Source organism: Perna viridis, chromosome 2, assembly GCF_037379345.1.
Source record: "Perna viridis isolate PV_CMFRI_1.1 ecotype Kerala chromosome 2, ASM3737934v1, whole genome shotgun sequence".
NCBI classification, from domain to species: domain Eukaryota; kingdom Metazoa; phylum Mollusca; class Bivalvia; order Mytilida; family Mytilidae; genus Perna; species Perna viridis.
The window spans coordinates 12,107,358-12,134,516 of NC_142446.1; the positions used below are offsets into that span (position 1 = coordinate 12,107,358).

General features: G+C 32.4%; 3 protein-coding genes across 7 annotated transcripts in view; 1 reads left to right on the forward strand and 2 right to left on the reverse strand.

Annotated features, from left to right (window-relative positions):
* Positions 1–572: 572 nt before the first annotated feature.
* LOC148623652 (ATP synthase subunit s, mitochondrial-like) lies at positions 573–8,042 on the reverse strand. 2 transcript variants are annotated; one of them, XM_088565635.1, is made up of 5 exons: positions 7,950–8,042; positions 4,311–4,477; positions 3,098–3,306; positions 1,648–1,810; positions 573–769 (listed from the first exon to the last, which is right to left on the reverse strand). In XM_088565635.1, exons 1-5 carry the CDS (start codon positions 8,019–8,021, stop codon positions 634–636), a joined length of 747 nt encoding a protein of 248 aa, XP_088421761.1. In that variant the 5' UTR covers positions 8,022–8,042; the 3' UTR covers positions 573–633. The 2 variants fall into 2 exon arrangements, with proteins under 2 accessions (XP_088421761.1, XP_088421762.1); XM_088565636.1 differs by lacking the exon at positions 7,950–8,042 and adding an exon at positions 6,582–6,630.
* Positions 8,043–8,048: 6 nt separating this feature from the next.
* On the forward strand, positions 8,049–22,044 carry LOC148623653 (distal membrane-arm assembly complex protein 2-like). 4 transcript variants are annotated; one of them, XM_088565634.1, is made up of 6 exons: positions 8,049–8,106; positions 16,437–16,534; positions 18,545–18,679; positions 20,060–20,280; positions 21,028–21,190; positions 21,688–22,044. In XM_088565634.1, the coding sequence occupies exons 3-6, from the start codon at positions 18,552–18,554 to the stop codon at positions 21,944–21,946; spliced, it is 771 nt and encodes a 256-aa protein (XP_088421760.1). In that variant the 5' UTR covers positions 8,049–8,106; positions 16,437–16,534; positions 18,545–18,551; the 3' UTR covers positions 21,947–22,044. The 4 variants fall into 4 exon arrangements, with proteins under 4 accessions (XP_088421760.1, XP_088421758.1, XP_088421759.1 ...); XM_088565632.1 differs by lacking the exon at positions 8,049–8,106 and adding an exon at positions 8,187–8,210; XM_088565633.1 differs by lacking the exon at positions 8,049–8,106 and adding an exon at positions 8,234–8,256.
* A 2,367-nt stretch (positions 22,045–24,411) lies between these two features.
* Positions 24,412–27,159, reverse strand: part of LOC148623654 (tRNA (guanosine(18)-2'-O)-methyltransferase TARBP1-like) — a 50,044-nt gene continuing 47,296 nt past the window's right edge. Inside the window, exons 25-27 of the mRNA XM_088565626.1 lie at positions 26,248–26,372; positions 25,684–25,820; positions 24,412–24,673 (exon numbers count right to left, since the gene is read on the reverse strand). Of these exons, the coding sequence (XP_088421752.1) occupies positions 24,508–24,673; positions 25,684–25,820; positions 26,248–26,372 (428 nt within the window). The 3' untranslated portion in view covers positions 24,412–24,507. The remainder of the gene's footprint in view (positions 24,674–25,683; positions 25,821–26,247; positions 26,373–27,159) is intronic.

Below are 27,159 nucleotides of genomic sequence, written 5' to 3' on the forward strand. Positions count from 1 at the left end.
GTAAATCTATATATCTAGAAATAGCTGAAACCAAGGCCTTCAGAGTGCAGTGAAAATTTTCTGAAAAAAATTACCCACAGCAAATAGGGTTACCATAGAAACCATGCAAAAATATGTGAAAATTTGCAAAAAAGTTCATAAAATCAGGTTTAAAAATATCAAATTTCCCACAAAATATCTTAAATTTTCATTTCATGCCCTGAAACTGTCCAAACTTTTTCCTTTGAAAACCCCTTCCTCATATGGGCATCGCCGATTAGATTTCACTTTGTAATCCACTTATTAAATTTAGCATGGTAAAAAATTGACTTTCACTTTCACAATGAAGTCAAATTGTCATTGAAAAAAAGCCCTTTCAACATTGAAAATATATAAAACATTGCAAAATACTTTGCAAAATACCTTTTTCAGAAAATGTTTTATCAACAATAGATTCTTTATTTTCAATCACTATAGCAACCACTGGTTTCCATTAATGTCATTTTACATCCCTAGCCAAAAGTGCAAAACTAAACTAAACTGTGGAGTGTTGGCTAAACTGTCACATTACCAAATATTAGTAAATAAAACACTTTATTGTCTCAATCAACAACTGATAGATTTTATTTGTAGCATAAAACTCATTGAGAAATACTATGACAATTTGTGTCTATCTTGTAAGAACTCCACATGACATTTGGGTAACTGTTCCTGTAGAATGTCCAGTAATGATTTCTTCTGCTCCTCTTTAATCAGAGGAAGATTAAACAACACCAACTTCTTAAGTTTTCTGAAGAAAAAATGTTTAAAAAATTCACATACACTGAAAAATAAATTCTAACACCTAAGTAATTAATCAACAAGTCTGTAGGGGCCACAGATGTTAGGGTGCAGATGAAAAATTGTAATCTGTAAAAATGAAATTGAAAACCAATAATCATTACTTGATACCAGATCTTTGTGATATACTGTTTATGTTTGGACACTTTGCCGCCACAATTTTTGTCTAAATTTTACGTATCTCAACCATACAAAAGCTTGTGAACACAACTCCTTTGAAACTGCTTTTCAGATTTTCTTCCATATTTGGTAGGATTTGTTGTTTACATGCATACTATATTGTCATTTTGATTTTGACAATATTTGTAGAAGTTATGTGACTTAAGCATTTCTCAACCATAGAAGACCTTATGAAACCACTTGCAGTATTCTTCCATATATAGTAAAATTTGCTGTTGCACTTGTAGAAGTGCATACTCCCATATTTTGATTTCACAAATTGTGAAAGAGTTTAGGGCTTTAGTCTATTTTTTCAACATTTTTCAATAGCAGAAAGTCTTGGGGAAATATCTTTGAAACTGCTATGTGACTTCTTTCTATATTATATAAGCAGTTAAGTCAGATTCCCCCTGCACAAGAGACTCAATCTCTGTGATAACAATTTCACACTCATATTAAAGGACAACCAACTCTATGAAAGTGTGTTACAATGGATTCCTGATATAAATTATATACTTGTTGGCATATTATTGTCAATAGCATAGAAACTCTGTATCTTATCAATGTGAAACTCCTTCATTGGCATAACAAAGGTTAGAATTAAGTGACGAAATGCCAAAACAATTAGATTCTTCACAATTAAGTGAAATTAATAAGTATATGGCTTACTGAAGTTGTATCAATGGTTGTAATCCTACTGCAGGAATTTGATCACAGTTCATGATTTCTAATTCTTCCAGGGTATCTTTAACTTCAATAAGATTTGCTATGCAAAAGCTAGTAATATATTTTCCATTGTTGAACACAATTTTCTTGACATGCTTCAAATTTTCTGGAAAAAAAAAAACAAACAAACAATGAACACAAAAAGTAAGATTTTATACTTCAGTACCAAGAGTGAAATTTTCTCGCTTTTGAGGCAAGGACATTTCTATTGTGCGACCACATCCAAAACATAATATACAACCCATCAGAATCAGGGTTGCTGAGATATTTGTAATGCAAATTTACAAAACCCTTAAAAAAGGCAAAAAATATTCATGCAGGCAGGAAGTTGATTTGCCACAAAGCTAGAAAGCCTACACATACATGTAGTAAAACCAATCAAGATGAAGATACACTTCAAATTTCCAATAAGTCCCATGAAAAATTGCGAAGATTTGTGTATCAAAATTTACAAATTATTACAGGAAACAGGAGTAGAAGAGAAAAAGGAGATTGAACCCTGAACAGTTAGGGCAAGTATAGACACACCATTCAAGCTTGATAAAGCTCTGAGTTTGCTCATGATTAAATATTTGACACAAGATTAGCGTTTGACCAGAATCAAAGTGGCCTCTTTTTGGTCCCCTATTTATAAATGGTTCCAGTCACAACCCCTTAAATAAATCCCAGCCTTCTTTCAGACGTATGACACTTAGAGGTACAATTTCATACAGATCCATTCACTTGCAGTCAAATTGTTATCCAAGAAGGAAAATACTAGTTTCAGGCCATTTTTTTGGCTCCTGTGCAGCTCCAGTGACAGTGCTGGTTCCCTCTTGATCCCTCATTCCTAAATGGCTCAAGTTTTAACCCCCAAAAATCAACCTCTCAGACCAATCAGACCTCTGTGGTATAGAATATTGTGGAGAAATACTATGGACATCCATTTGCTTTTCACAGGAATTATGTACTTTAATTCTATGAAATGCTTGTTTTTACCCCTTTTTGGCCCCTAAATCCAAAAGGAAATACAGATTTTTCTTTTGTGGTTTGGAACCTTGTTGTAAAAGTTTATAAAGACAACCAATTAATATTTATGTAATCACACAAAAAAACGAGTGTCTAAGGATGACAACAGCAACATGGATAAAACAGAAGACAGTCAAACAACAGCACCATACCATTAAGCAACCACAAGTATAAAAACCTCTTCATGTTTTTTGATTGGTTATTGATTCTTAGTAATTACAGGAGTACCAAATACTGGAGCTTTAAACCAACTATTTTTAGAGCTGCATCTTATGAGTGAAGTTTTTCTTTGGAATTTGTGGGTCAGTAGCTTTTGTTCATTTTTAGATGACATTCTATAAATGATTTTACTTCTTGTATGTTGCAAGTTATGGGTTTGACATACTGAGGTGTTGGAAACCTGTATCCATGGCTGTAGACCCAGTAAAGTCTATTTCCTCTATTTTATACTTTTCAAAACCAGACAGTGGTAAAGAATTAAAATCTTCAATAAAGTCTGCATGATCTTTAAACCTTACTCTCGCACCACATCTCATTAACCATTCTGCACATGTTCTGTCTGGTCCTACTTTCTCCAATCTATCGAAGTCTATCCTACAAATGCATTTGATAGATTATTTCTTCTTTAAAAATTGAATGGGAGAAATAACAGTATATCATTTTTTATGCATTTTTTATCAGTATACAATCAACAGAGGGGTTATGTTGAAGTAGATAGTGAGACAATATTTGGGGCTAATTCACAGGACAGGAAACTAAAACAATTAATAAATTTTGAGTGGCCTTATAGTTATATTTGCTGAAACATATATAACATTGTAGTTTTATTATCTACTTCCCTATACACATGTACCAAAACCTTATCAGTCACGATAGAATGAAGAAAACAAATATCTGTTGCTTTTGCTATAGAAAAAAATTCCATTGAGGCAATAAGGCAAATGGTGAATCTGCACAAGTTAAATGAAAATGCACAGAAGCTTTCAGAAGTTATGCCATAGAAATAAATATTTACTAAAAATATATTCTATTATTAAAAGTGAATGTGAACTTTGATCTACTAACTTTGAAGTCAATAGGTTTTTATTAACAAAAATTGGTTGACCTGTATAATAAAGGTACAAAAACTTTCAAAAGTTATGTCCTTGAAACCATTTTTGGACGTAAGTATGAATGGAAAAAAAATTCTAAAACCTCAATTGTGTTGTGGCAGGGGACAAGAAAAAGGATGCTTTAAACTTTATAGCCCAAGAATCCAAGTAGAGCAAATGACAGCTAGAAAACTGACTTGCTGGTCTGCTTTTTATATACATTCTTAGGAACATTATTTTTTTTATAATGCACTGAGTGTGCATTGGATCTTTGAATTTCTAAGCAATTCCCCCATTTTCCATGGTTTCATTTGATTAAGAAAACTAGACTGAGTTAACAACCTGCTTAAAACATGATTACATGATGACTTTTGTCCTACATTCATGATAGCAAACTATTCCATTACAATCCAGTTCAAGGTCTAAATATCATGTTATTTTTATGGCAAAGAACCAACCTTAAGGATAACTCTAAAATAAATTAAATTCCTAAATATATAATGTTACCCATTGTATATTGCATCCAACATTTGAATAAAAGATCTTTTCTGAGAGAAAACACCCTGAATACTGGCTTCTGTCACACTGACTGCTCGTCTTGTAATGTGAAAAGTGATTTTAGTACTAGAGTAAAATGGTCTGGCCTGCAGGCATCTCCGACAAGTCTGAATATTCTATGGAAAAAAAGTGTAACGATTATATTATATTATAATGCAATATACATTTCTTTACAACCTTCTTATTTAATGGAACAATTATCATTATCACATTTCAACAAAAGTGAAATCAAGGTGGTTATAACATACTGTTAGGACTTTTCTATCTTTTTATTTGAAAGATTAGTATTTTTGTTAATCTATAATACATTTGCAAGAACATCAAAATTAACTTGAGGCTCTAGGGTCTCACTAACCACTTCCGGGTCAAATGGCCACCCCACTATGTAGTACCAAAAACACACTGAACCTAGACATATGCATTGTAAGTGCATTATTTGTGTGTATTATGATTAAAAGTAGTCAAAATAAAGCTGAGAATGTGTACTTTAAAATCATATATGTAATTTACAAAAGTGTATGAATATTGTTTACATGTGTGAGTAATTTGCCTCCATGCTGTCAGTTAGCAGAACAGGTTAAAATATGGATTTTCAGTATTATTTATTCAAGTAAATTTTGTGAAGAATTTCTACAATCATCATACCATTAGCATAATGATTTTGGAAGCCTTATTTTCCAATCTTCGCAACGGTATGCAACTTTAAGATGTCATTTGTCCTGGGAATTCACAGTGAGACTTTGAAAATTACTTTTTTAACATGTAAAGTAATGGAAACATTAGAAGTGGTTAATGAGACCTAGAGACCCTGAATTGCTCACCTGGTCAAAATAGTCTTTATAGCTTTCTAAAGCTGGACTCTTGACCTTACCGTACTATTGTCACAAAAATCATTTAATCAATACAAAGCATCTTAGTTACCCACCTGGTTTTCATATTTTAAAATAAATCTCGAATTGTCTTATGATTTTTTTCTCTTCAAGGGCAATAACTCCAACATTGAGCAACAGATCTTTATGAAAATTTCAGCATAGGTTGGTCTCACCTTGCTGATCAAACCGCCCCCCTTAGAAAATTAGACTAAACTCAAGTTATTTCAACAAATCATTAATTTTTAGTGGTGGCCATGTTCTTGAGAAACATGTTCTCGAGAAATAAAAAAATGTTACGGATATCCCAACAAACATTCATGCAAATGTTTGCTTACAATCCATCCTACAAGTTGTCTAAGAAGAGATTTAAAAAAATCCATTTCAGGACCCATAACTCATTCATTTGTCAACGGATCTTTCTGAAAATTTCAGCATTCACGTACATGTAGACAATCCCACCATGCTGAACAATTTTAATCCCTGCCAGGATTTTAGCTAAACCCAACTGTTTTTGTGTTATTTGCATAATTCTTCCATTTGACCACTATGGTCTATTTTTAGAAACATTGGCCATATTTTTCACAAGATCAAATATCCCCAATTAAAAAGGATTATAAAAAATAACCTAAGGAACATTCATGCAAAGTTTGGTTACAATCTGTTGAGTAGTTTCTGAGGGGAAGATGTTAGAAAAAGATGTTACGACGACGAATGATGATAACGGCAACAGACAAAAGGCCAGGTGAGCTAATAAAGGAATACAGATTGTAATATTTCTATAATATTTCACGAAAATCAAAATCCTTTGGCCTTGCACAACTTCAGCATGTGTAGAAATATTGTGTAAATTTTTTTGATGTATTTCAAACACTGTACAAGGAGATAGCCGGACAAGCCAAGACCATTTGTATTGTGAAGTGCTATAAAGTTATTGATCATTTTGACAGCGAGGGGAAAGGGGGGTATGGGGTTGGAATTTTGGGATAAAATTGTTCAAGTTATTCATTTATTAAAAAAACTTTCCCATTAATTAACAAGACATATTTTCAAATAGAAATTTTGATTTTGCTTGCTGCTTAAATATAAATGAAAATTCTGCACCTGCAAAGCAAACATTTTCATCCGGGTTGACCCCTATGTAATGTCCTCTATTATTTTTACGAGTCTCGCACAGATGATACACGTATGGTTAAGCTCAATGTGCTCGCTGATTTAGGCAATGCCTACTCCATATTAGAATTATAAATATCAGTAAATCACATCATCTTTATAAACATTAATAAATGAATTATAAATATAATAAATGAATATTTTAATAGACATTTTTGTACACTTTGGCTTGCCATACCTGATACCATCTTCTCTTTTATCCCATTTCGATGAGGGTTCTCCTGATAAATGAAGGACATACCTATCATACATACGGATCATTTGAACTTGGCGAAAAGAATACTCGTATACGAGTATTGTGCACAATACTCAGTTATTTTATTAAAAAGTTACCTGAGTATTGTATACGAGTATTGTATACGAGTATTGTTGATTATTGATTTTTTTTGCTAATAAACAATTTAGTATTGTTTTATGAGTATTGTAAAGTGTAATCAAGTAATTAAGTATTGTATGCGAGTATTGTTGATTATTGGCTTTTAATAACCATCTGACATTTTATCTTGTCTTACCATCATATTGTTATTTACTCATTTTTATGACTGTATAACAACTACATTCTTTTTGAAAAATATTGGTAGCCCTTAAAAGGGCTGTTGGTAGTCCTGAAAAGGACTGTTTGTTTAAATATATCTTTAAGCAACTGGATACTGCTCGGCTATGCATTTACACAGGTTGTCAGGTTTCGTCCAGGTACGATGGAAGGGAATCTGCCTTTACAACTTTCATAGTTTTAAGTGAAGGACATCATGAAGAACATCAACAGATTGGCAAAAGAAGAGTTAAGAAGACGCATTACAGAGAAGAAAGACATTTTGGAAGAACTGGATTTATTTGATTGTAGTGCTTTTATTAGTATAATTTAATTTGATTGTAGTGCTTTTTTTGTAATTTAATTTGATTGTAGTGCTTTTTGTGTAATTTATAATTTAATTGATTTATGTATAATTTATAATTTGATTGCTTCATGTATAATTCTATTGTCGCTATGATTCACATGTGTTTTTGTGAATAAATCTTATCAACAAGAAGAGTTATCAATTTATTTTTTCATTTAAAAAAAAAAAGGCATACTGGAATCGAGCTGCAAAACTCTGATTGGGGGAACCAACAAAACAACATGCAACAAAATTCCGGAACAAAATAAACAATGCATGTGCAATAGATACAAAATATAAAAATAGAGTAACATTAATATAATATACATGCAGTAAAATAGAAACAAAATGAACAACCTGTAATAGATACTTGTTAGTATATACAGATACAATCATAGTCAGTAATAAACTGTTCCCTCCTTAGTATTGTTAACAATCAATAGTATTGTGAACAATACTTAGTATTGTTTACAATACTCGTATACAAGTAGTGTGGTCTTTTAATTTTTTCAGAACAATACTCGTATATAAATTATATACGAGTATTGTGCACAATACTCGTATACGAGTATTCTTGTCGCCAAGTTCAAATGATCCATACATACAAACGAGGCCATTTAAATAGTCCTTACCCGTTAATAAAATGGGTGGTGGCTTAAAATATTTACCTTTATGAATGACAGGAACTTTTGTGCTTTTTGCATCTTGTTACTTTTACTTTCACTTTGGACGTGACGCATACAGCATTTACAAAAAATGACCTAAGATTGCAATGGTATACTTCAGAAGAACAAATGAACAAATAATGTAACGAAATAGTGAATAGTAAGCTTGTGCCAGCCCCGTTTTCTATATTCTTACATATTACCCCTCCTTTCAGAAACATACCATCTACTTTTTATATTGACGTAAGCGACATCATGGCTTTGGTAAGGCTGAAACTTCTTTTCGATCTTCTAATTGAACAGTGTGACCGTATGTCCAAGTTAGCGCAAAGAAGAGTGAAACTGCTAGCTCTGCTTTTAAAAACAAAAAATGCAGAAAAAGCACACATGTATCTGATGAATCAACGAAGTTCCCACACACACTACTCACTATACATCAGTTTTACTTTAGTCTTTACTATACAGTACATGTATATCCAGCAAATATAGCCAATCAAGTGTTACTTGAAAATTCTGCATTTTGTAGTCAAATTGGGTATTCCGTACTGAAGTTTCTAGTCAATTGGCACCGTAACTTGGGATAAAAGTTAATATAAATAATAAAACACTGGTCAATATTTACATAATATATACTCAGTGTGACCATTAATGACATTATGTCCCATGTCAAATTTGTCCCATTTTTTTGCCAGTTCGTCCCAGTTTTTGACAATTTGTCCCAACTTGTTTGACTTTGAATTTGAATCATTTTAATGTTAAATATATGAAATAAAATGAAAGATGAATTTGTAAGACACCTTGACAAGTTTCATAAAAGCATTAGCAATTAATTATTACAAGTGATCTTAATAAATATATAGAAAAGTAATGCATTGGAGAGCTAGATTGTCTTTCATTAATTGAAGGTAAAAGGCGGATAACTCACTTGTTTAACAAAAGTATGTTAGTTTAAAAAACTTCTTACTGTGAGTTTTTTTAGGCTTTGTTTTGTTTTGTTTTTATTACTTGTATGATGATCGCTAATATTGATTTGGATCATACAAACATATTGTATTGTATTGAGTTATATGACCAAGCAAGCTATTCTTATCCTGAGTTTTTAACTGATGATGAAAAGTTAATATATTTATTTAGTAATGAAAACCTATGTTTTATACTGCCAAATTCTGCCATGATATTTTAATCCAACAAAAAATATTTATATAGTCAATTTTTAATAATTTTTTTATTTGAAAATATTTATTTTAAATGTTTTAAATGTAAAGATAGTCTCTCTTAACTCTTTAAAGAGTGGCTCTCAATTGTATATGTTTTAAATGTCTGTATATACTATCAAATTTGTTGATATACTTACGTGAGAGGTGAGACTTTAATAAACTATTTTGTCTTTGTCTTGTCTTGTATTTTTTAATAAAGAAACAAATATAAAATCAAACCCTAACAAGCAGATTAATTTTTGATAATTGTCTCTTTTGATTACACTTTGATTTATATCATTGGTGAAATACATGTATGGCATCACAATATTTTATTTGAAGAAAATTTAATTTTGTATAGAATGTAATTATAGTTGACTCATTTATAGCACCACATATAATAAACTGTTTGTTTATTGTCCTACACTCGGTTGTCAAGATGTTCACACATATATATCAGCATGTGTTAATTGTCACTCCAGCAGGTATTGTGTCATTTAATTATATTCTATGTATGTAAATTAAGCCACAACTATAAACTAAGATGGGACAATACACAATAAAATAAGCATTTTTGGCACTTCAGCATCTGTTCTTCCTGTTTTATGAAACAGACATTGAAAATTAGTAATTTTATTAGTGTGCTAAAGCGCATAAATAGAAATTATAATTTTATGAATAAACTTAAGTAAATAAGGGTAACAACAAAATTACCAAACACTAATCTGATCCATAATCAAGTCAAGTCCAAAATAAATCCAGCAAAATAGATTTTACACCACCGGAGCAGCTGGTACCACAATGGTTTACCAAAATGATTGATACAGGCATTTCAAATGAAATGATGGGTTAAATCTAGGTTTTACAGCACAATAAACCTCCCTCTTCCGTTGTGGCGTGAATATACCAGTGGTGATTAAAAAACACAAAAATGATATTGTCATAATTGGTGAATCAGCGGTCACATCAGCACAAGAAACAGTTTACAAAAAAACTCATTACTCATTGTTTTAGATGAAACTGAGTATTTTTCAACCCAAGGACTGATATCTAAAAAAGAATTTGGTAAGAGACCTTTTAAGACTCATTTCCTCATACCCCTGATTTAGGAGTCTGTTGTCAAATTCAAGATGTAGGTCCAAAAAGATTCAGAACAAGCTGTTTCTGTAATCTCCTTTATCTCGAGCTCTGGTGGATATATTAATGGTAACCATTTACCAAACGATGGGTTGATGGACAATACATCATCAATATATTTGTATGTGAAGTTAAGATTTAATTAGCAACTTTTTAATTTTTATTCTTTACGAGATTCTGAAGAACTTCAGTTTCGTATGAATATAAAAAAAAATTGGCTGAGAGAGGAGCACAGTTAATGCCCATTGGAATGCCAACTTGTTGAATAATAGCTCTTCCAATTGTGACAAATATGTTATCAGTGAGGAAATCAAGCATATCACAAACCTGCTTTTCTGTGTAGCACACTTTGTCCTACTTCAATGTTTTAGAAAAAAATGTGGATTTGTAACCAAGAACAACATAATTTTTTACGCCTCAAATAATAGTCAAATTGCAAAAACATGGGTTGAAAGGAAAGTTCAGTGATCGATTTTACAAGTATTTTAACACAAGCTTATTGTTGTAGATTATGGTTAGTATTAAACTCTGATTAATTTTTTTAAATTCACCATTCTGATTGCACAGGACATTTAATGAATACTCAAGAAAATTTGCAATGTAGCATTCAATTTAAAGGTCTCCAGGTCGAAACTCTAATCATTCAAACTTAAGCCACAATTATTGAAATAAAGCATGCCCTTAGATACATGTACATGTCTCTACTAACTAAATTTAACAGTTGATAAGCTATATAGCTCAAGTCCTATACAAGTTATATGATCGTTGTTAATACAAACCAAGTTAATCATCATATTTAGTTTGCAGTAAAAGTTGTTTATTGGTGAAAATAGCATAGCATTAAATATGATATTTTAGAAGTGGACCAAACTTTTTGCATTTGAACCTTAATGGGATATGTCAGTGGGACTATTTTACTGCAGTAGTGTAAGATAATTTCAGATGCTAACAGGCTTTAAAAATCTAAAGGCTCTGGTGACTGCTATATTAATTCAGATCTTCAATCTAAATTGATAAAAATCATAACTTGTCGCATCTTCTGTTTTTTAAGAATTGTACCAAACAAAAATCCAATATAAACTTCAGGTATGGTAAAATAATACCCTTTAAAATCAAAACAAAAAGGTATACCATGACAATGAACAACACACAAAAAACATTATATCCTGATACAAAACCATTTCTAAAATTATGGGATGAATTGACCTGGGGCAAAGTGGAATTGGGACAAATTTACCAAAATTGGGTCAAATTGGTCTGGGGCAAATTGACCTGTAGCCCTCAGTGGCCCCACATACACAACTAAAATTCTGCTATTTCATTGGTCGAGAGCATTTTGTTATCAAATGTTCATGTTCATGGAGTATGTGCATCTGTGACTAAGAGCATTTTCTTATCAAATGTACATGTTCATGGAGTGTGTACATCTGTGACAGGTAGGATTTGATTGGCTGACTAAAACAGAAGCCTGTGCGTATTTTATGTACTATCGTTAAACAATCTTAGTTTCAGGACTTACATTGCATCTACCCCAAAGGACTTGAGATAAAGGATAATACAGACACTGTGAAGTCAGCCTCATATCTTGAACTACACTTTATAGATCGATGGTAAAGGAAAACTATTGACCAAACTTTACAACAAACACAATGACTTTTCTTTCAAAATTGTCTAATTTCCTTTCATCTGTGGCAACATCCCTTCAGCACCTGTGTATGGAGTTTTTATATCACAACTTGTACATTATGCCAGAGCTTGCGGTATTAACTACGCAGATTTTTTGTATCACGCTAGGACTCTTTAATACAATTACAGTTACATTGTATGCTTCTGAAACAGGGTTATGATGCTACAAGATTGAAGTCATCTCTACAGAAGTTTTATGGTCACCATCATGAACTCGTGGATCGTTACAGTGTATCCATCTGCACCATGAAAATTGAATTGTTCATCGTGTCATAGTTTTCCCTTTCCTCTTTCCTCTACCCTGGACATGACTTTTTATGAGCAACTCGGTGGGTGTTTCTAGAAAAGCAGAGGACGCCTACCGGTGCACCTGGTCCATGCTCCCAGTTTTTAGTGGAGTCTGAGTTGCACATTTGCTTATGTTACTTTGTATGTATTATTTTACTTACTTTATGTTCTTTGTTGTGCATGTCTGTTTTCCATGTTTGGTCTTTGTCCCTGGATTACTTTCTTTTGATTTCCGCTAGAACCTTGGATCCCTTGATTACTCTTACATTTGATTTCAGCAATAAAAGTAGTGATTTAGATCATTGTAAGTTAGAGTCCAGGAATTCAGGCATATCAAATTTTGTCAGACATTCTAAGACTTGTTCCTTAGGTATGAGCGTTCAGAATTTTTATCCAAGAAATTTTGTTTTCCCCTGTGTTTTCAAAAAGATTGATGACTAAGTAGCATTTTGTCTTTGTAACATTATTGATTTTTTTAGCTAGTCAAACAGTGTTCTCAGTACTTTGATATTTGTCAAAGTGTATAACTGTAGTTACTCCCCTTTATTCATAACCTTGTTATGTAATGAGTAGACCCTGTTTGTATGTTTTTATGCTAATGGAATACAAGTTGAACAAGACAGTCGTTCTTTGCCACTCGAAAACATTACATGGTGTCAGGTATTTACGGGAATCACAATCGTAATGGATCTAAACGGTATTCCTCAACCTCAGATGGACTGGGAGTCCACAAATTTAGTGGAAACATGGAAAAAATTCAAGCAACACGTGGGACCGATCCTTGATGGACCCCTCGCTGAAAAAGATGAGAAGGTAAAGATCACATATCCACTTCTATGGGTGTGTGAAAAGGGGCGTGACATATTTAACACTTGGCAACTCGGTGAGGATGATGCAAAGAAACTCTCTGTGCATTTCGACAAATTCCTTGGATATGTCCAACCCAAACAGAATTCTCTGCTCGCCAGATGTAAATTCAGACATGAAACCCAGGGCAGTGAGACCGTAGAACAATTCGTTACTAGACTGAAACTCATTGCTAAAGACTGCAATTTTAAAGACTATGATGAGATGATCAGGGACAGTCTTGTTTTTGGCACTAACTCCCCTAAAGTGAAGGAAAAATTTATAAACGAGGGCGATGCATTGACATTGGGGAAAGCTATTGAGATTGCTCAAACCTTTGAGTACAGCCAAGGACAATTGCGAGAAATGAAAACAATGGAAACTGCTTATAGTTCTGACACAGCCGTACAGATGATAAAGCTAGACACACTCAGAGACACTCAAGATATAATAATAGTACCTCTTATAGGAAGGACCGCCCATCAGACAAAAGAGATAACAGTGCGAACAAGGGACAAGCTAGGTCCTACCCACATCAAAAGTCACTGTGGACACAACAACAGAATAAATGTGGAAACTGTGGGAATTCTCATTCTAAACTTGAAGACTGCCCCGCGAAAGGGAAGAAGTGTAACAGTTGTCAAAAATGGAACCACTTCTCCAAAGTGTGCTGGTCAAGAAAGACAATTTTTTCATAGACTGTATTAATGATGATCATGGTAAAAATATGTGTAATGTTAAAAATGATCAAGCTTTTGTAACAATTGATGTATGTTCTAAACCAATCAAGTTTAAGCTTGACACAGGGTCACAGGTTAACATTCTTCCTAAATATATATTTAAAAGTCTCAATTATAAGTGTTCACTTAAAAAATCATCACATACACTTACTGCGTACAATGGTAGCGCACTGCCTTCGCTTGCCATCTGTTGTCTCCCCTGTAATTACAAGTCAAGTTCTAGTGAAGTTCTATTGTGTGGATACCCATTCTCCGCCTATTTTAGGTATGAAGTCCTGTTTAGACTATCAACTGATTAAATTAGTGTATACATGTAATGCAGACCCAAAACCTAAGTCGTCTGGCTCCGAGCCAATGAATATGGCATCAGTACTCTCTGAATATTCCTATATTTTTAAAGGTGTTGGTCTAATTCCAGGTGAAGCTGAAATACATCTTGACCCCAAGGTCTCCCCTGTAGTACACCCCCCCCCCAAGACGTGTACCCGTTGCATTACGTGATCAACTGAAGACCGAGTTAGACAGGATGGAGAAGGCTGACATAATTTGTAAGGTTAACACCCCCACCCCATGGGTCAATTCGCTTGTTGTTGTCGAGAAGCCAAATGGTAATCTTAGAGTCTGTCTAGACCCCAAAAACTTGAACTCTGCCATCCAAAGGCCACACTACCCCATGGAGACTCTAGAGGACATCCTGCCCCTGTTGTCAAATACACAATATTTTACTAAACTTGATGTCCGTTCAGGATTTTGGGCCATTAGTCTCTCAGAACAGTCTTCATATTTGACCACATTTAAAACCCTTCATGGCAGGTATCATTTCAAGCACTTACCATTTGGCCTTAACTGCTCTCAAGACTTGTTCCAGTCCAAAATAGACAAATGTTTGGCAGGACTTGACGGGGTGGTTGCTATCATGGATGATATTTTGGTTTTTGGCTCGACATGAGAGGAGCATGACACAGATTTGCGCAAAGTTTTGAAAACTGTAGGAACAAAGGTGTCAAACTGAATGACGACAAATTAGAGATCGGTGTCACAGAGGTGGCATATTTTGGTCATGTGTTGACATCCTCAGGTCTTAAAGCTGACCCCAATAAGGTCAAGGCCATTCTGGACATATCTCCCCCCAAAAACAAACCTGAACTGCAAATGGTATTAGGTATGGTAAATTATCTCGCAAAGTTTGCGCCAAACTTGTCAGAAGTTACAAGCCCCTTACGTCTATTGTTAAACAAGAATAGTGAATTTTCTTGGGACACACCTCAGATTGAGGCGTTTCATAAGGTTCAAGAGATACTGACAAGCTCATCAGGTCCCATACTCGCTTATTATAACCCTCACAAGGACCTAACCTTACAGGTAGATGCTTCTAGATATGGCTTGGGTGCTGTGTTTCTCCAAGATGATAAGCCAGTGGCTTACGCTGCTAAATCATTAACTGCCTCGGAAATTAATTATGCACAGATAGAAAAAGAGATGTGTGCAATAGTCTTTGGGTGCACTAGATTTCATCAGTACATTTATGGCTGTCCAATTTTGCAAGAAATCTTGATTTTTCATAAATTCTAACCCCCCCCCCCCCCACACACACACACACACACACACAATTTTTTTTTATTTTTAATTTTAAATTTAATTCTATTTACGCCTTTGGTCATATGTTTACCAGTCATTGTCTAGAGACCTTTGAAACAGGTTTTAAAAATATACAATATTACAATGTTGTATTATAATATAATGTGTGTATTACACACTACCAATACTTTATACTGGTATATAGTCACATTTGCATCTCCCTCTGAACAGATAAAATCTTTACTTGATTAAACATTCATAAAGAGTTCACCTTATACTATATTATAATGGTCACAATAGTGCTGATGTAACTAATTGTGGTACTGAATTCACTAGGTGTTCATTTAACCAGGTCCCGATTTAACTATTTCTGGAGTCAATTTGACTTTCACACCTATTTTAATGATTCTGGCAAAATAGCCTACTTGGTATTATCTTGCTGTCACTGGCAAAATAGTGATAATTTGCTAATATGCCTGTCCTATTTTCTTCTTTTTTTTGAATTCTACAAATTTTGAACAAATGGATTCACTTTTGCTGCAAAGAGACTTAAACTTGATCTAGGATATAAAAAAAACTATTATTTTCTGCTGGATTAGATTACAGTAATGAATTAGACATTTTTTTAGAAAAGATAATCAACCAGATTCATGTGAATTCTCTTTTTGCCTTTTATCAAGTCAAATAAATTTATCAGATTATCTGTGTTCCTTTTTTTAACTGATCTATTTTGTTTAGTACTCTTGACTTCATTTTTGCTTCTGTATTTTTTTATGTAATTTGTCTTTTTCTAAAGAAATTTTATTACCTTGGCCTATTTTTTTCACCAAGTTTGTTATTGAGGTTTAAACTTTCTATAATTCCAATAAGTAATGGTCATTTAATGAAGGGGAAACCCAACTCGGATTATATCTCTATCTCCTGAGGTGAACTATTTTACTTGCTGTAAGCCATTGCTTGGAGTAAAAATGTTCATGTGCCTGTAATTAGCTCTTTATTTGTGCATTTCTCTATTTCAGAAGAAAGTTTGTAATAAATTACATTTTTTGAAGACTTTTCCCATCCTCACAAGATCTTTGAGGCTAGTGCATAATGAGGAAAACAAAGAAGAAATAAGGTATTGGAAAGTATATTTTTGTACTCTTTTTTAACTTATTTACTTTCCATTTGGTCTGATTTATGAGTATTTAAATGAAAATTAATGGATAATTGAATATCTTGAACTAAACCCAGGTAAACACTTTTCAAGATTAACAATTTTATATTTTGGGAACTGTATAGTCCATACATGAGATAACTACCAGGTCACCCAGAAGTCTACCATATTTTCGTCTAAAAAATTTTCCATTGGGAAACTCTTTATCTCATACATTTTTGGCAAAAACTGTCCAAAAAATTGATTTGCAGATTTTCATAGCATTTTGTTCAATCTCAGCCATTTTGTTACACGAGCTATTTTTATTATTGATCATATGACCAACATAAGGTCTGCAATATACAGGTATGACATTTGACACAGTTGGTAGATTTTGACAACCACAATCAGCAGATTAACTAATTAAAGGTGTGAAATCAGGTAAAATCTAATCGCCCCTAATGTGAAATAGGCAGTTTGAATAAACAATTTAGTTTTGAAGTATGGCTAGTACAGTGTAGATAGAAGCGGCATTTTACTTCTGATGAAGTTTTTGTTAAAATGAAAGACATTAAATGTGTCAGAAATGGAAAAGTCTGATTCCATATACTCTCTGAATTGACATTAATTGAATTGAGCTTGCCTGACAGCAGTGCTGATTCAGAGAGGTCATTTTCCATTTTGAGGAAAATTGAGACTGACTCTAAAGGAAATCTGTCATAACAGACTGTGACATCTCTGATGAACTGCAAATTCAATAGGGGAATCAGAGGGGCATGTAGCATGTATACTGACTCTTTGGAACATTATTGATCTGTTGTAACATGTACATATCATTCTCAATTGTTGTTTTATTAAATTTCCATGATAAATACCATAGTGTTAGATTTAAAGGTATATTTTATGTATAATACTGTACTAAATTATGTTGTTGAAAAATATCCCTAATTCTTGAGCAAAATCTTCCTGATTTGAAGAAGAACCTTATCACATGTATGATAGTCTAATCTGATGTTAAAAGGCAAGAACTCCAGTAACAAAAATATCCTTGACCCAAACATATTTTTACTGGCCGAAGATTCAAGCACTGCTAGAATTTTCAAGACTAAGAAATCTCAGACACCCTAGGGTAAGAATTCAATGTTCTCTAACTCAGCTAAGCCTCGTTAGAGAATTTGAAATCTTACTCTTAAGGTGTCTAAGATTTCTCTGTCGAGCATTCTCAGTAATGTTAGATTCTTAAGTAGCTGTCTTTGTAAGAATCATGCAAAATCTGAAAAATGTGATATACCCCAAAAAAAGGCTACATACTTTTATTATTTGTAATTGAGTTGTTTAATGGGTCTATACTATTAAATGTGTAATTATTTATTCCAATGTGCCTGCTCTTAGGAGATAATCAAAGTTGAAAATCTGACAGATTCTATTGTATTTGAGTGTCATTTACAGAGTTTTCTCCCTTAATTTTTAAATCTACTGTGCATTATATGTAATTTTTATCTCCAGTGAACATAGGTTATATGAAAAACTGAATGTTAATTTCTGTTTACTTTGGCAATTCAAACTAAATATCAAAAATAGAAATATGTAGGCTTTTCAGCCATGAATCACATTTTGCATGATTCTTACCTGGAGTGCTATGTAATATCTCTGTGTATATATGTTCATTGCATAGCAATATCACAAGCAGTTTTCTTAAAAAGACATTTAAGGAAAAATAGGCATAATACTGAAGTGCAAAAAATGAAGGTGAAATCCATAGGCAAAATATGTTTGAGAACACACAAACTGACATGGACAAACAACCAGAAAGACAAAACAATTGAAATCAACAAAAAGATGAGCATTATTTAGATTCATTTCTTAAGGTTTTTTTATAACATAATTTCTAGCTTTCTTATTAAAAAAAATGTTGTCAATTTAATTCCTATTATAACTGCTTTTGAACCTTGTCTATTTAAGACTTTTTAACTTTTAATTCTTATTTTACAGAAAGAAAATGAACACTGAAAGTCGTCCAATATATCAGGAAACATTTTATCAGTTGTTAATTCAAGATTTTGACTACGATTCAATGAGGAGCCGCCATAAAGCAAAAGCTATACAAAACTTGAAAGAGAGTCAAAGGTATGTGGTAACCTCATTCATGTGGGCCATTACTATCACTTTGAATCATGGACTTATCTGTCTTCATCAAATGTAGTGCCAATCGCAGATTAGAAACTTAAAGAACATTAGGTATAACCAGTTTATCTCCAAAACAATAAGAGAATTATAAATGTGACCATCTTTTTTCAACTTAAATACTAAAATCTACCTTGAGTTGAAGTTCTATGACAATTTCTTACAGGACTTATAAGCTCTTGGAAGGCCCAAAGTTCTTTTTTTGTGTTTTTGACTTCTACCTAATCCTTAATAGATAAAAACAAGTACTATCTTTATAAAAAGATAGCAAGAACAATAATATTTTGTTCTTTTAACTAATAATTTTTCTACATTTTATTCAAGAAAATAACACGTTACACAATTTCGATACAGTTTTTCGAACACCACTGAGTTATCAGAATTTGCCCAATCAGGAAAAAGAATAGCGATCAGGTGACTTGTGTTTCAGTAGAAGAGCATCTTTAAGGTCAAAGGATAAAATGCGAAACTATACTTACTGCGTCAGAAAAAAAATTCTCAGTTGATGAAATGATCCTTTGACAAATGCAATAGGTCTTAATCAAGCTCATTTACTACTTCCAGGTCAAATTGTCACCATTTTATGTAGTACAAATGTACCAAAAATACATTAAACCTAGATCTATGTATTGTAAGTGTATAATAGGTGTGTGTGTTGATCAAAAGTAGTCAAAATAAAGCGGATAATATGTACTTAAAAATATCTTATTTGCCATTTTTTACTACATTTTTGTAAGTGTATGAATATTGTATACTTGTGTTAGTAATTTGCCTCAATGCTGTCAGTTAGAAAACTAATTGTAAATATTCTTATCCTATGTTATATTGCAATCTAATCCAATGTTGTGTCAAGTTTGAAAGGTGTACACACATCCATACTTTCCTTAACTGTTCAGGGTTATACCTCAGCAGTTGTTTTAATAACATCCATAAGATAGGAAAAAACTTCCATTCTTTTAAATGACTTTTATACAAATGTAATAAGAGATACTTTAGTGGGTTTGAAAGACAAAAACTGACAATGTTTCTGTTTTTAGATTCTATCATTTTCAGATAGAAACCAAAAACAGAAACAGTCATCTTTGGTCTTTCAAACCCACTAAAGTATCATTTGTTACATTTGTATAAAAGTCATTCATTGATAGGTTATATCATTTCAAGATAGAAACCATCAATGAATGAAAAAAAAAACAAATACCTTATTAGACTACATATAAGAATCAGCCACCATAAAAGAACGATGTTTTTTAACTGCAACTTAAGGATTTCTGAAGTTATTTGAGATGAAAACCATGGAAAGTGTATTGATTGTATTATTTTCAGATTGAATGCCGAAGTCATAGGATTGTTAGGCAAGGAATTAGGAGGGGCACACTTTATCATAGAAATAGGAGGTGCAGTTAAATTGAGTGGCAAAAATTTTTGGATACGAAAAGACATTGCTGGATCATATGGTCTGCCTAGAAATTACATTGATAATGTGTTTGTTGAAGGTATAGATGCTTCGCATACAGATCTTCTCTACGATGGGATGGAAAGTATTGGTAGGAATTTATAGTTGGAATTTGGTTCCCAATAGTATTTACATTCTACAAGCATAGGCTTATGCACTTCATTGATTGCTTCATTAATCTGATTGCATCCTAAGGGACATTTTTGTCTTTCCCACAAATTTGTGTCTCATCAGTAATCATCAGTAAGGGAATTTGTGTTAGCCGTCAGTACACTATTTTTTTATAATTTAACATTTGCTGTCAGAATGATATTGTACCACTAGATTCCAAACTATGAAAGGAAAATTTGATTGCTATAAGTTATAGCCCAATTAAGGGCCAAAATAACTTTTTTGTGTCTAATGGCAAATATTAAAATTCTTGGTCCACAATCCTGTCGTTCAGAACTTTATTATGCTGTTCTACAACTGATCATAATCCAAATCTAGAACTATATTAAGCTTGTCTACAATTATCTGAACAGTTCTGGATTTGATCTCTGCAGCTTTATCTAGCTGAGCACTGCAAGCATTTTATTCTAATTCATTGAAATGTTAGAGAAATTTGGGTTATTTACTTTTTTATAGAGTTCTCCAAAAACTAATTCTTTTTCCCTCAGTAATCTTTTGTTATAAATTATATCATTTCACAATTTCTTTACATGGAATGAAATTACATTGTAAAGCTTAAATAAATAAATGGAAAAGTATTACACATGTAACACTTTTATTAATAAATAAATACGAAAAATATTTCACATGGAACATTTTTATTAATAAATATTTTTTTCTTTTTTAGCTGGTTTACAACACCTGAAGTTTCTGAACTTAAGTCATTGTAAACATGTAGATGACTTTCTCCTGAACAGGCTTCAGCTCTTTGAAAACTCACTTGAAGTATTAGATGTTAGTCACTGTGATTTGATTACAGAAAATGGTATAGCTTGTATCCACCATTTGCCGTATGTATAAAGAATCTTATCAGAACCACAGTATATACCCAATATATTGAGTATATATGCTATTGAATTGAATTGTCAGTGATTAAATACCTGGTACTAAAACATACTATGTTCATAAGGATAGAGCTTATAGGTTCAATTGTTCTACTCCTGAAATAGTAACAATAATCAATGAATCAGTCACTTATTACTTTATATAACACTTTACAAAAAATATTATTCTTGGAAGTGGTTCTGATTATATGGGCTATTTGACTGTGATATTGACTCCATACCTTTTGTACACTTTGCTTGCACTGGTGAGAAACTTTCTACCTGTAAAACTGGAAATCGTGGTAACTCAACTAAAGCGAAGTAATTTAAAAATTCCACAAGCATCATTAGGGGACAAATAACATATACACAATACAGGTACAAAAGAAAAAAACTATAAAAATCTGATGTGTTAAAAGAATATTCAAAACGGCTTGACTAAATTCTATACTGCTCTATTTCAGGAATCTGAAAGTATTAAATATAGAAAACACTCCAAGGGTTAAACAAAAGGAGATTCTTACACTGTATATTGAAGACATTTTACCATCATGTGTAGTTCAAGGAGTTGATCATAATGCTATCACAAGAGGTTTGGAAGGAAGTACTTTTTCAGATTATGAATTGACTGGTTGTCTAAACACAAATAGATTTATTACCGAACTTTGCAAAACTGAAGAAGCAAATTTTCATGATACATATATGAATGAGAAGCAAAGATAAAGACTGGCAGATTCTGATAGTAATGCACATACAGAGAAAGTGTCATTATGATGTAGTGAATTATGTTGAAATAAATTAATTTTGTAAATTGTACCATACATGTTCTTATGTTTCACTTATTAGGGTCAGTGTATTACAGCGAGTTGAAAAGGACCAGTTCTACTTTCAATACAAATCTTGGTAGGCTACTAAGTAGTCTAAATAGCTCTCTAGGTAGAAATCTGCCCTACATTATACCAATGTGTCCTTAATTACCACAGAACACCTGTGTGATCGTTCAGAGACACTGCCTTTTAAGTTTGAATAGCTGTCAATTATGATGATCTAAACCTCTAAATGTGAAGTAAATACAACTCACTGAGGCCATTTAAATCATTGTTAAATTTTCTTTAATGGTACATTATGGTATAATTTTCCACCTCATGTGAGAGACCAACATTGTACGAAACTCTATGGTGCTTAATGTATGCCAATGACATGTAGACAATTATAGAAATGTGATCATTTCAGTTGGAGTCCTAGACACAGATTAGTATTCCTTGTTTTTATAATGTCACCTGATCCTGAAGGGCCAACAAAAAATTAAGTAGTACTCCAGCTAAGAATCCTGCAAAATGTGATTCATGGTTGGTAAGCCTACATATTTTTATTTTTGATATTTTGTTTAAAATGTTATAGTAAACAGAAATGAACACATGGTTTTTCATATAACCCCTGTTCATAGGAGATATAAATAATAAAGAATGTACTATAAAATTCAACATTACGGGAGATAACTCTAAAAATGACATTAAAATACTATAGAAACTTCTGAATTTTCAATGTGAATTGACTCCTAAGAGCAGACAGATTGGAATGAATGACTACATATTTCAACATTTAGACCCACAAAACAACTTAAATGCAAAAATAAAAAATATGTAGCCTTTTTTGGGGGTGCATCACATATTACAGAATTTGCGTGATTCTAATAAGGGCTGCTACTAAAAAGTAATAGAACCATTTTTCTCTCATTTTAAATGAGAATGGAAGAAAAATGGAAAAGATCAACCATTTAATTGATTTTTTTTTGTGGGATATAAATGTTTTCCTGAAAATTGTTATGAAAATCTTGAGAACCATGAAATGGAAAAGAGATGTTTTAGAATGATGGTAAATCAGTGGAGTTTAAACCAATTTTTTGTACCACCGCAAAAAGAAATTGGGGTCATATAAAAAGGAGAGCCAGAATCAAGCATTTTCCTGATGTCCAGACAAAAACCTTGATTATAAGTGAATAGATCTCTTAAATTGAATTACAAGATGCCATATCAAAAAAGGAAGACTGGGGTTGATTTTAGGGTTGTTACTTGAGCCTAGGAGCCAGAAACAAATGTTTTTTTTTTTCTAATTCATGGACAATAAATTCAGTAAAAGGGATTGAATTGCTTTGAAGTTGTACTACAAGGTGCCATACTCCCAAAGGAAGGTTTGGATTTATTTTGGAGGTTTTAACTGGAACCAATTAGGAATAAAGGGCCAAAAAGTGACCACTTCAATTCTGGACAAATTTTTACCTTGTGTAAAATATCTGATCGTAATCAAAATTAGCTGTATCAAGCTTGAACAATGTGTCCATACTTGTCCCAACTGTTTGGTACCCCAGGTTTTGCGGTTTCAGCCATCTTAAATAATGCTCAACTTTATCAAAAGAGGTTTTATCAAAATTGATTGACCTGTTACAGAGATTGCCCTTAAACGGTATATAAATAGACAGCTATAGAAAAAGGAACAGATATGGTGAAACAAAACATCTGCACCATGTATAACCTTCATAAAAATAGTCAATATTTATTGAAGATCTTTTGGTGATCTCTGTAAATGTAAACACCTTTAAGAAAGCTCTGGAAGGCCCTGACAACAAAAGTAATAAAATCCACAGTAACAGTAAGATGACACTCCTTTAAAATAAACTAAAAAGACAAATAACAACATGAAGACACATTAATGACCAACACAGACATTAGGGCAAAATCATTCATTTCTCATCAAAAGTATCATGCTGCAAGCACAGCAGACAACTTAGAATTGGAAAATGGTGGTCAAACTTCCGAAATCGACAAACTTAGATTAAGGCAGTGAAAAATCACCGAAAACGTATCAATTATTTAAAATTTATCTTGAACTTAATATCACAAAGCAATAAATCATGCAATAATAATCAACACAGAGCCAAAAATTTACTAGAAGATTTCAAAAGAAATAAAATGTATATCTTTGTGAACATTCTAACACTATAGCACATCGATTCCATATCACAGAGAAAAGAGAAAAAAAATTGACAATGCCTCCAATATATCCTCAAAACTTCAGGGGAATATAAAATAAAATGCTACCAAAACTTCAATTGCATACAAACCAAAGAAAGAAAACTTTAAAAAAAAAAACTGAAGCTTGTATAAATGTATGTAATGTAAAAATCGTAGTAAGTGGTTTAATTCATTTATTGTTAATTGAACACAACTGTTCAATTTTGAAATTGGTTGAGTAATAATACACTTATACTCTGCCAATCAATAATGTTAGCCATCTGATATTAGTCCAACAAGCTGCTGTCTTCTGTACTCCCAAATAAGTAAAGCACCACTGACATGAACATTTAATGATCTTATGACCCCCTGCTGTGGTATCTCAACACACACATCTAACTGGTTGATCAATTGAACTGGTATTCCCTCCTTTTCATTCCTGCAATTTCCAAAAAATATCATATACAATAATTCTCCCATAAAACCAACTAAATTTTACTCTATTTGTTGATGTGTCTTCCACTATTTCTAGTTTTAAGAAGTCAAAGTCCTAAAACTCTCATTTCACAACTTATGTATTATGTCCATTCGTGCACACCTACATCTAGCGCAGAACCTTGATTAACTATTGTTCCAACATTGAATGAAGAGTTATACTGACAGGCTTTAGAAGTGTTGGTTGGACTATCTCCTATTGTAAGCATCAAATAAAATCATACCCAAACTGCAAGTACTTGTTAAAACTCGTTAGGTTGTCTTAAACCATTTGTTAATAATCCATAAAAGCTTGGACCAAATTGTAACATTTCGCATCACACTTGAAAATATTCTAAATAAAATTGTATGCATTTGTAAATTGTTTGTATTTAATCCAAAGAAATAGTGAACTGTTATTGTAAACACATCACATTCCTTATAAGTAAATTGTAAAGTGAGTCATATTTGAAAACCAATTGTAAGCTCGTAAAAGTGGCTTCATTTGCAAGGATTCTTGTTAGTTTTATGAATCTTGTAAAGTTTGGAAATTCATACGGATTTGTCAGAAAGATTTGTGTAAGTGAAGGGAGTATTATGCACATCTATATTTAATAATCTTCATATAATATCAGGTTCAAATCAACTAAATAGTTTGGATGAGTTCCTCCACATTAACATTTGAAGCTGAATTACCTGTCCACAAAAGCTTTCAACAAATTATATAATTTATTTCAGCCCAATTTTAAGTTTGAAATTCAAACTGCAATATGCCATATCTATATGTATACAGCTTCTGCCAAAATATCCAGTGACTGTGATAAGTAGTTGCAGAGAAAACTGTAACAACAAAGGTGTAGACAACCAAGAAACAAACACAATGATCAATATATACCTCTCACTAAGTGGGGTAAAAAAAGTAGGCAGTGAATGAGCATAAGTTATGTTACCTATAAAATGCAAGGCGAAACCTACCCCAAAACTAGCAGAGATTTCTTAGGAAAAATGAAATCTGTTAATGAAACACTGTTAGCTGTCTGTTCAACTCCTATCAATGTGTAGCCTTCTTGTTTTTTCTCGACTAAATACTGAGGTAGAAGCTCATTCCAAACCTAGAAATGAACAGTTACACAAATCCTTCTTTACATAGAATAATTCAATGAAGTAGAGATATTTGTTGAAATACATAATACTGCTTTAATATTAGAAAAACAAAGATGAAATGATAATTCCTAATAATGAGTCTTCCATGTAATCTGGTCAATTATAAAAACAGAGGCTTCACTGAAATATGTTTACATTTTATATCCTTCAAAATAATAAATCATTGATTCATCTTACCTGGAGGAACTATAAACTAATATATATCCACCACTTACAACATGTTAAACCCCCCAAGTAGCTGGCAATGCTCATCTTCTTACAAAATTACATATGATGCCAAAGTTTTACATAAAGTTCTTTGAATGTTATTGAAAGAGGAGTTGGGCTTACTCAGTACAATGACAAAAATGAACAATTTAACTTTGTTGTACCTACCTCTGTTATAGGCAACCATTTATGTGCAGTAACACTGAGGTCCTGAAACATCTTGTCTTCCATATACTTCATCTTACCAATAATAAACTGAGATACACCAAATATTTCACTTGTCCTACAAAGACCTGAAACAAAACAACTTTAAATAACAAAAAAAAAACAGACAACATCAGCAAATACCACTTCAAACATATCTAACATTGTTTTATCACTGTAAGTTTTCCTTTATATTATTTAAAATAACACCAGATTTCATAGTTTTAGTTTCTGGCAACAACAGCTGGAATGGTATTATCTTTATATCAAAAATGAGGTACAATAGATTGATATATGATGTGCATAATCAACAGAGAAATTAACAACAGATGACTACAGAGGCAAAGTGGCGAGGATAGCTCATATTGATATTTTTTCAGGATACAGCAAATAATATAGCTGGTAATGTTAGCTGACAAATTTGTTAAGTTCTGATTCTACTGAATTTTGCTGATTCAATGAAATAAGTTTGTAGTAATGCAACTGAAGCAATAAATGCCAATAGTACCTACAGAATATTGTGAAAACAACGTTTTTTAATCAAAGAAGATCAATAGCTCTGATCTAATCATTTTTCACCATTACTTCCGAAACTTGCCGACAGGACATTCACCTGAGTTAAAAATAATTTCACCTTGGTTAAAAAAATAACAATAATGGATACACAGGTAAGCACATGTTTTGTTTACATTTCATTTCATCTATTTCTTGATTAGTTTTCAAAAAAATAACAATAACTGACCATATTTGTGCCACAATATATCACATTATGTACATTACAAAAGGATCCTTGTGTTATATTTGAATTTTTTCTTTTACGCACTGAGTCCTTTGGTCTTCCTTGCTGTTGATTAACCACTTTTGCTTTACAATAAA